The sequence below is a fragment of the Syngnathus acus genome, chromosome 11 (assembly GCF_901709675.1).
Source record: "Syngnathus acus chromosome 11, fSynAcu1.2, whole genome shotgun sequence".
Classification (NCBI taxonomy): domain Eukaryota; kingdom Metazoa; phylum Chordata; class Actinopteri; order Syngnathiformes; family Syngnathidae; genus Syngnathus; species Syngnathus acus.
Window position 1 is genome coordinate 6,089,012 of NC_051096.1, and position 8,100 is coordinate 6,097,111.

General features: G+C 41.0%; 1 protein-coding gene across 1 annotated transcript in view; it reads left to right on the forward strand.

The window, feature by feature from the left end:
• The window catches only part of vps50 (VPS50 EARP/GARPII complex subunit), a 49,650-nt gene that overhangs the window by 35,663 nt on the left and 5,887 nt on the right, over nt 1–8,100 (forward strand). The window contains 7 exon segments of the mRNA XM_037264689.1: nt 978–1,099; nt 2,689–2,878; nt 3,086–3,841; nt 4,168–4,275; nt 4,377–4,513; nt 6,173–6,260; nt 7,834–7,988. Of these exon segments, the coding sequence (XP_037120584.1) occupies nt 978–1,099; nt 2,689–2,878; nt 3,086–3,205 (432 nt within the window). The 3' untranslated portion in view covers nt 3,206–3,841; nt 4,168–4,275; nt 4,377–4,513; nt 6,173–6,260; nt 7,834–7,988.

Below are 8,100 nucleotides of genomic sequence, written 5' to 3' on the forward strand. Positions count from 1 at the left end.
AGCTCTCCCCATCGGGTGCTAATAAACCACTCGAACAACTTGTCCGATACACATAATGCATGCATTGTGCCGTGCGCATTGATTGAAACGCGCGTGCCACCACTTTTTTTTTTTTTTTTAGTTACACTGCACGCAGAGAGATATTTTATTCATGAATTCAGGTTTATCACCAGCATTCGACAATGACATTGATTTGCATATAAAGTGGCATGGAGATGATGTCGCCTCCAAATGGCTTCATTGACAAAATGCCGAAATAAGAACCTATGGTGAGGCTATTTAAGAGTGGATAACAGTTCATTCTAAGACACCACGTTAAATACAGTTGTGTGCGCCAGCTAGCAAGTTTCCGATTTTCCATTGTTTGTGTTCTGCTGTAGTGATCAGTCTTGGGTTCCAACCCAGCTTTGTAGACTTGGCTTGTGTGGAGACTTTAAATAAATGAAGACTCCGTAAGTGTAAATGTGAACCTAATTGTCCAGCTACCACCATTTAACTTTGGTGGATTGACCTGAATGACCGTGAATCTGAATAGACATGCTTTCATCTTGTATTAATATAGTCTTCAAAAGAAGAAAATTGTGCCTGTCAGATATATGTAGGAATGTACGGTATACATAAATGGATGAGGGCGTGCACATGATGAACGCACAGCAGGGCTGCTTTCAGGCAAGTGTAAAAGCCGCCATCCATACCGCGTATTGCACACCCTGGTGTGCACCCAACTACTTTGCCATGAAACTGGTTTCCTTGGTAAAGTTGAAGGGTAAAATTTCCAGCTGCATTACATTAGTATATGTGTGTAAAATAATGCCAATATGTTGCCGTAGGATTGCGGCAAAGCACTGCATTTGTCAAAACCAAGCTCCTCAACTATGTTTGTCTAAATGTTCTGTTCCAGTATGACAAAAAGGCTTCCACAAAACCTACTGACACTATTTTGGTGTCTTTTTTTTCTTCTTTTTCTTATACAAAAGGAGTTTGAGATGTTCAACACGCGGCTGGACGACATCTCCAGGCACGTGCGCATCCCACTGCCCGTCTCCAATGTCTTGTGGGAGCACTGCATCCGCTTGGCCAACAGGACTCTGGTAGAGGGGTAAGACAATTTGGACCCAATTGTAGCAGAGCTTTAGATCTTCCAAAACGTCTCTCTTTTATTCAATTGTTTTCACTTCATCTATGACCTTGCATTTGCTCGTTCAGCATTTGTTGGATTGGGTATCCCTAATGAAGTGTCCAGTGAGTGTTCCACGTATATGAAAATACAGCATTCACATATTTTGACATCCACATCACATAAATCCAAGAATCCTCCGCGCGCATACAATCTACGTCCAGCCCGCACACGAGAATCACTTTGCAGGGTTCCTTTGAGATCGCCCTTTCACAAAACAATTCTACATTCATCCCGTCTGCCTCGCTTTGCTCTGCTGCCGTCTCCTCCAGACTCATTCGGGAATTGCATGACAGCGGCCACTTGCGCTAACTGTAAAATGCTCTTGACACATCCCTTTGCAGTGCATTTCATCACTTTTTTTTCACTTGTAAGCACCAGATATGGCTTTTGATAGGTGACAGGAAGGGTATGTGTGTTTTTTTTTTTTTTTTATATAACACTAGCTGCGTCCTTGTATTTGAGTGGACGTGTGGAGTGGTTTGTCATATCCGAGGTGTGATCGCTCTCATGGTTTCTGAGTCTAAACCAGATGCGAGGCTGCAGTCGACCTGATTCTATTTCTATTGTATGGTGTCAGGTGCTTTCAAAAGCTAAGGTAAAAATAAAATATCTGCGTTATATGATGCATACTAGGAAAGGGGAACTTTATGCACTTTTCCTGACATTGTGCAAATGAAATTCAAATTCCAATGTCTCTGCCTGCAACTCCCGTTTTTCTCCTACGCTCGCATTTGTGGCCCCTAACATCCTCACAATGAAAAAAGCTGCAATTCTTTTCCCCTGTAACTATTTCAAACAGGTAAGCAACCATTTTGCTCAATTTCCCCTCCAGCTGATCAAAGCTTTTTCTTGAGAGGCATTACAGGGCATATGCTGATCAAAGAGAACAACGCTCGGTGATACCATGATTTTTTTTAACTTGAGAAGATAAGGTAAGATGCCAGGCCATGGTTCATCATGAAATCGTAACAACCTCGTCCTATCACTGCCTGACAGCAAATTGTTTATCCAAACAGCAAAAGGTTCAACTTAACCACATACTAATTACTTCTAATAAAAGATTGTTTCATGATGACACGTGATTCAATGTAAATTTGCATCGTTAATAGCTCGGATAGGCTGTCAAATGAGGATGAGCTAGATAAAATAAGAAGAGGCGGACACATGTTAAGTTTAAATTTACATTAAAAGAACCAAGTGGAATTGTTCTGCAGTCAAGCGCAGCCAATCCAAATTTGGCCAATGTCAGTTTTCTGATGAGATTCAGCAGCGAGTTCCGAGCACCATTTGGCTTGTGGCGACTCCGAGGCACGAGGGGGTCTGTGATTTGCCGCTTGAAAATGAAAGCCGCGCCGTGCCATCTGGCAACGGCAGCGCCGCGAAATGCGACTGGCAACTCGGAGCGGGCCCTTCCCACGTTTAGTGGGCCACGAGTCAAATAATGAGACATTCTCCAGCCGCCAGACACAACAACATGTCAATTTCCCCATTTCCTGCTCCTTTTGTAGTTATGCTAATGTGAAGAAATGCAGCAACGAAGGTCGAGCCCTGATGCAGCTGGACTTCCAACAGTTCTTGATGAAGTTGGAGAAGCTGACTGACCTCAGGCCCATTCCCGATAAGGAGTTTGTCGAGACCTACATCAAGGCGTACTACCTGACGGAAAATGATATGGAGCAGTTTATCAAGAACCACAGGGTAAGGGCAACTCTAGTCATGCTCGTGTACCAACAACTGCGTCCCACTTTCTTCATAATACCCTGAGGGCAACCAGCGTTGCTCTGATAAAATGGAATCAGAAATATATTTTCATTTATTATTTATGAGTTTGTTTTTTTGTTTGTTTGTCGAACTAATTCTTTTGCCTAAAAATGCATGCTTTTTTTTTTCTTTTTTTTTTTCCAGGAGTACTCCATGAAGCAGCTAGCAAACCTGGTGAATGTTTGTCTGGGCTCCCACATAAACAAGAAAGCCCGCCAGAAACTTCTGGCCGCCATTGATGACATTGACAGACCCAAGAGATAGATTGCATCTAAATGTACCAGGCAGCGTGATGAGATGTAAAAAACAGTTGAACATGTGAATCCTCTGACATTAACCAAGTGCTTTGTATGATGGATGTAGTAAAACTTGCTGTATATTTCATGTCTGTACCGCAACGCTCTTTAACCTCCTTGTTTTGTTTTAGTCAGAACTTCCCTGCAGTTTTTGTCTTTTTTCCAGTTCACCATAAGGAAAGCTGGAATTCATCGTGTAATAAATTAGGTGAGAACTGTGTATCCATTCCAAAATCACATGCTGGTTCACATTTTTTTTTTTTTTAGATGATGATTTATTTGTTGTTCAAGCACTCCAGTGAATGATAACTAGAAATTTGCACTTGAATGACTCCTGCTTGCCTTCTTGTTTGTTTTGTTTTGTTGAAGAGTCTTTAATATAATTATGATTAACAGTGAGATTATATATACATATATACACACCTAGAATTGACTGCACTCCTTATTATGTGGAAATGATGTGATTTTACCTTCCAGGCACCATGTTAGGAATTTACAAAGGAATACTGCAAACGGAAGAAAAAAGAATCAATGTCTGTATGTATTCCTGATCGTGCATCGTCTTCAGAGTAGAAAAGTGCAAAATGTGAATGTTTTCAACAAGGTGTGTATTTATTTCCAGCTCTTTGTCTTCTTTTGGTGTTTTATCTAACAAGCAGGCTTACCATCATGGTGTCATCCATCAATTGAAACAAATGCAAATAGTACTTAACCATTTTGTCAGAGCCGGCCGGAATTATGGTTGAACCAGGATAATTCTACCTTAATAAACAGATTAGTAATACACACATGCTGCGCTGAATTGTTTGCTTATATTTGTTGAATAATGAGAGTTCATTAATGGTTAACCTTTGGTGTGTATGGCAGCAAAACAGTGTATAGCTTTTTGTAATGCCGTGCTCCATTCTAATCATGCGCCTCCTCAAACAGGAGCTGGATGCTGGCAGCCAAATTAATGGAGCTTCCTGTGTGGTTACCGCCCCTCAGGCTTGCTGTTTGTTTGTCGCCTGCTGCTCACGTTCAAGTCAGAAATACACAGTGAGAGAGATGTGGTTTTCTTCTGTAATTAAGTCAAACGTTGAGCGGCCGCTTCCTTTTGACTATGTGCATCATACGGATAACTTTCTTTCTTCCACTAGTTGCTCTCCTCCCACACTATTTTCCAGTTGTTTGCACTGTCAAAGCTCATATCAGGCTGAAAATGGGAAGAGGCACGCAGAGAATTTGCACAGGTCATCACATCCATTATGACGAAGAAGGCCATGCATGATTCATGGTGCGTATCTCGAGGGGCGCGCCGAGTTGTCGCCTGTGACCCTCATACTTTCAATCTATACTCAAGTAAATATATATATTGCGCTACTTGCTTCACTTCACCCACTCTCTGTCTCAGCTCGGAGTTCAGGCCAGGAGAATAGAAAGGATGACTTTTGTAGCGTCTTTGCAACAATAACTGGAAATAATACATGAAGCCCACTGTATGACTTTTTATCTGGGAGTTGGTTTATTGACACAGCTCCGGTTAATTAAATAAACACTGTTATTTAGTTGCATTTTAATACGTTAATGCCAGTAATTCGCTATCTTGTTGAGTGGCATTAGAGATGAAGACGGCTAATTGGATGTGCTGCTTCAACTGTGAAAACAGCGCCGTGAGATCGTTGTTCCAGCGAGCAGCCGCCGCTAATTTGCTGCCTGACTAGCTGAGCTCGGGCGGAACAAACGTTGTGTGCGCTCGATGACATGAGCAGAGCGGCGAAAACGCTTGAGCGCAAGCGGCGCACTCGACGCTGACAACACGAGTAAACACCAGAGGATAAAAATTCTCCGTTTGAACTTAAGGCAGAGAAGAGAAACCTCAGAGTAACCGAGAAGTTGTTTGCATCGTGAGCGGATGGCAATGTAATGAAAGCAATACATCATCATATACACAACACTAAGGTCATGTACCAAATCTCATCATGTGTTGAAAATGTGCTTCACAGGCAGCATTACCATATAGAGCAATATTTCATGCTCCAATTTGTGCAGAGCTCTCTCGTGGTGCTCTTATTGTGCGTATGTTTTATGCGCCGTGATGACAGAGGCCGGGCAGCTCGATGCTTCGTTACCAATAAAAGCGAAAGTTGTGGCCCGCTGAAAGAATCCTGAAAGTAGCTGTCAGCATCAATTGAAGGTTTAACACAACCTGAGCGCACTTGGCGCCGTGACAACTTGTCTTTAATTGACAATTACCATCAGCATCTTGGCTTCTCTCCATTAGAGACCAAAGACGTGTGGGCGATTACAAATGCTTTTTATATCTGTGAAGGAGAAACAACACCGTGAGCGTCCTACCAACAAAGCAACACAATGATTCTGTAAATTGAAGAGACAGAAAGTAAAGATGGTTTTACACGCCTAAGATTTAATGAGATATTGTAAAAGAGTCAAATGTATTTTATTTCTTTAAAATAGCACTATGTAATATTGGGCCCATATATTTTTGTACTGATTTGCCTTTTTGCACTTCTTACCTAAGTTTTCCCAATTTATGAAATGTTTTTATTCTTTGCTGGTGACAGCCTTTGGTAGAGCTCAGTGGAAAAGTTCAGCTCGAAACAACACAGGTCACTGCTAAAAACAACGACTGCTGCTCCAGGCTTATTAGTTTGCTCTGCTTCCTTATTTGACAGTATGCACACTGAAAAAATTCAGCTTAAATAAGGAGAATTTCATGGGAAAAAAAATCATCTGACTTTGTCAAAGCTGTGCTGTTATAGCATTAGTGAGTAATAAAAAAAAATTCCATTCACAATTTCTTCTAAAATACGCTTTTTTTGCCCAATGTGGCTCATTGCCATACTCAGTCAAATAGCCCCTTTTGTAGCATGTTCATTCATTTTTTTTTTTTTTATTCAATCATGTATAGTTGCGTATTTTTCTTGTTATTCAGAGGGCTGCCTCTCCTCAGTCTCGACTTGTTCTGCGCTCGGCACGATGAGGGCTTTCACCTGTTAAGTTTGCAAACAGCACAAAAGAAGGTAAGTAAGTAAGCATTATTTATCATATTTCATGTACATTATAAAAAACACACACCCATGTTTTTGTATTTTTTAATTGAAGTTGGGAGTTAAAGGGCAATTGAGGCGCAAACAGTAGTTGCTTCATGGAAAAACTCCACCAACAAGCAAATGCTCCGGGGCTCAGATAATTAGCATTTTGCATTACAAATCTCATTAGCATGTAACAAGGGAACATGAGCTGAAAGAAAAATGTAATTGAGGAGGTTATCTCCTTGCTGAAGTACAAATGAGCCTAGATAGGAGAATGTAAGAATCATTACATTAATGTTTGGGATTTTTTTTGGGGTAATCTTTTGTTCTGTTTTGTGGATTTTCCTTTTTGGGACGGAATATACCTCTCGAATTTGCTTTCATGAGTTCCGATTTTTTGTTCTGCCACAGTGCTCCCTCCGCTTTAGACGGTTGGAAAAATGTCCTGTTTAACAAAAGCCCCTTTTTCTTCATTTCTGTCACATCCACTTTGGGACTCTAAGAATGCCCCGGGTGTGTCATTCCTATGCTTCACTGCAGAGTAAGATGAATACGGCAGATCCACAATCAGCTTCGGGCCGTCATAATCTCCATAATATCAAGCTTGAGATAATGATCATACAGAGCGAATTGTCTCCCAATATGACATCCAAGGGGCTTGGACACACAATGCTCATTTATTATGGTTATTTATGAGCATTGCCATACAATCCTGAAGGAGGAGTTATTTCATAAAGCAATCTCCGCCCTGATCTGCAAACTTGTGAGATCAAATTCAAACAAAAGATCCAATGAAAATATCATTGTGTGCTTTGTGGATTTGGGTTCTTGATAATAAGAAACAAATTCTGGTAGCATCAGCGAGCGAGCTGATGATTCATCCATGGAAACAGTGAGTGTACTTGTTTGAGACCAGTACAGTGCACTATTTGAATGCACTCAGCCACTATTGTTAAGTTCACACTCACTCGGCCTATCGCTTGTGAGCAGATGGCGGCTTTGCTGCAGATTAAACTGTAGAAAGATTTTGATGGTTTGATTTCTTTTTTTCTCCTCTCCTCTTTCTTTCTTTGAAGCCCAGCAGGGGAGCCCATCTCGCACATTATGCAAGCTGTCCTCGGTTTATCCATAATTACACCACGAACTTATTTGAGCCTTTTATGTGTTATAATGTCCTTAAACTTGGTTATGAAGCTATTATGTATCTATTTGAAACCCATTAAACTCTCTTCCCTCATTTGGATTCTTGGCCATCCAGTGTCTAATTAGAGCTGCGGTATATTTGGAAAAGGTCATTTAGCTTGTTGGAGCAAATTATGTACACAGAAGCTGATTTTTGTTTGCAAATATGAACTTGTTTCTTTCCCCTTTTCTGTGATTGCAGCTAATTAGAGCTTTCTCATACTGTGTATGAGAAATATGTATGTATCAAATATTTCCATTTATCAGACACAATGGATGAGGCAAACATACCGTACACCTGTTTGATATTTTTTCCTTTTGTTTTCGTAGTTCTTGTTTTACCCACTCAAGCTGACTTTTATTGCCTATTTTCTGCCAGTTGCTGCCACACAGAAGCCATCAGGAGACTCGATCAAATGCCAGGCAAAGCCCAGCGCTGACATTTCACAAGTCCAGTTGTTACTCCAAGCTGTGACTTTCTGCAGAATGCGATTCCACACTCATCCATCTTGAGCAGAAAAACATGACGACAGGGTATGTGCATGCAATTAGGGAAATGTCCTCTTTGTTGTGTTCTCATTGTAGCAGAAGTCCCCCATCTACTAAGCCCTCATAAGCAAAACACTTAGCATACAATTCAACTTGA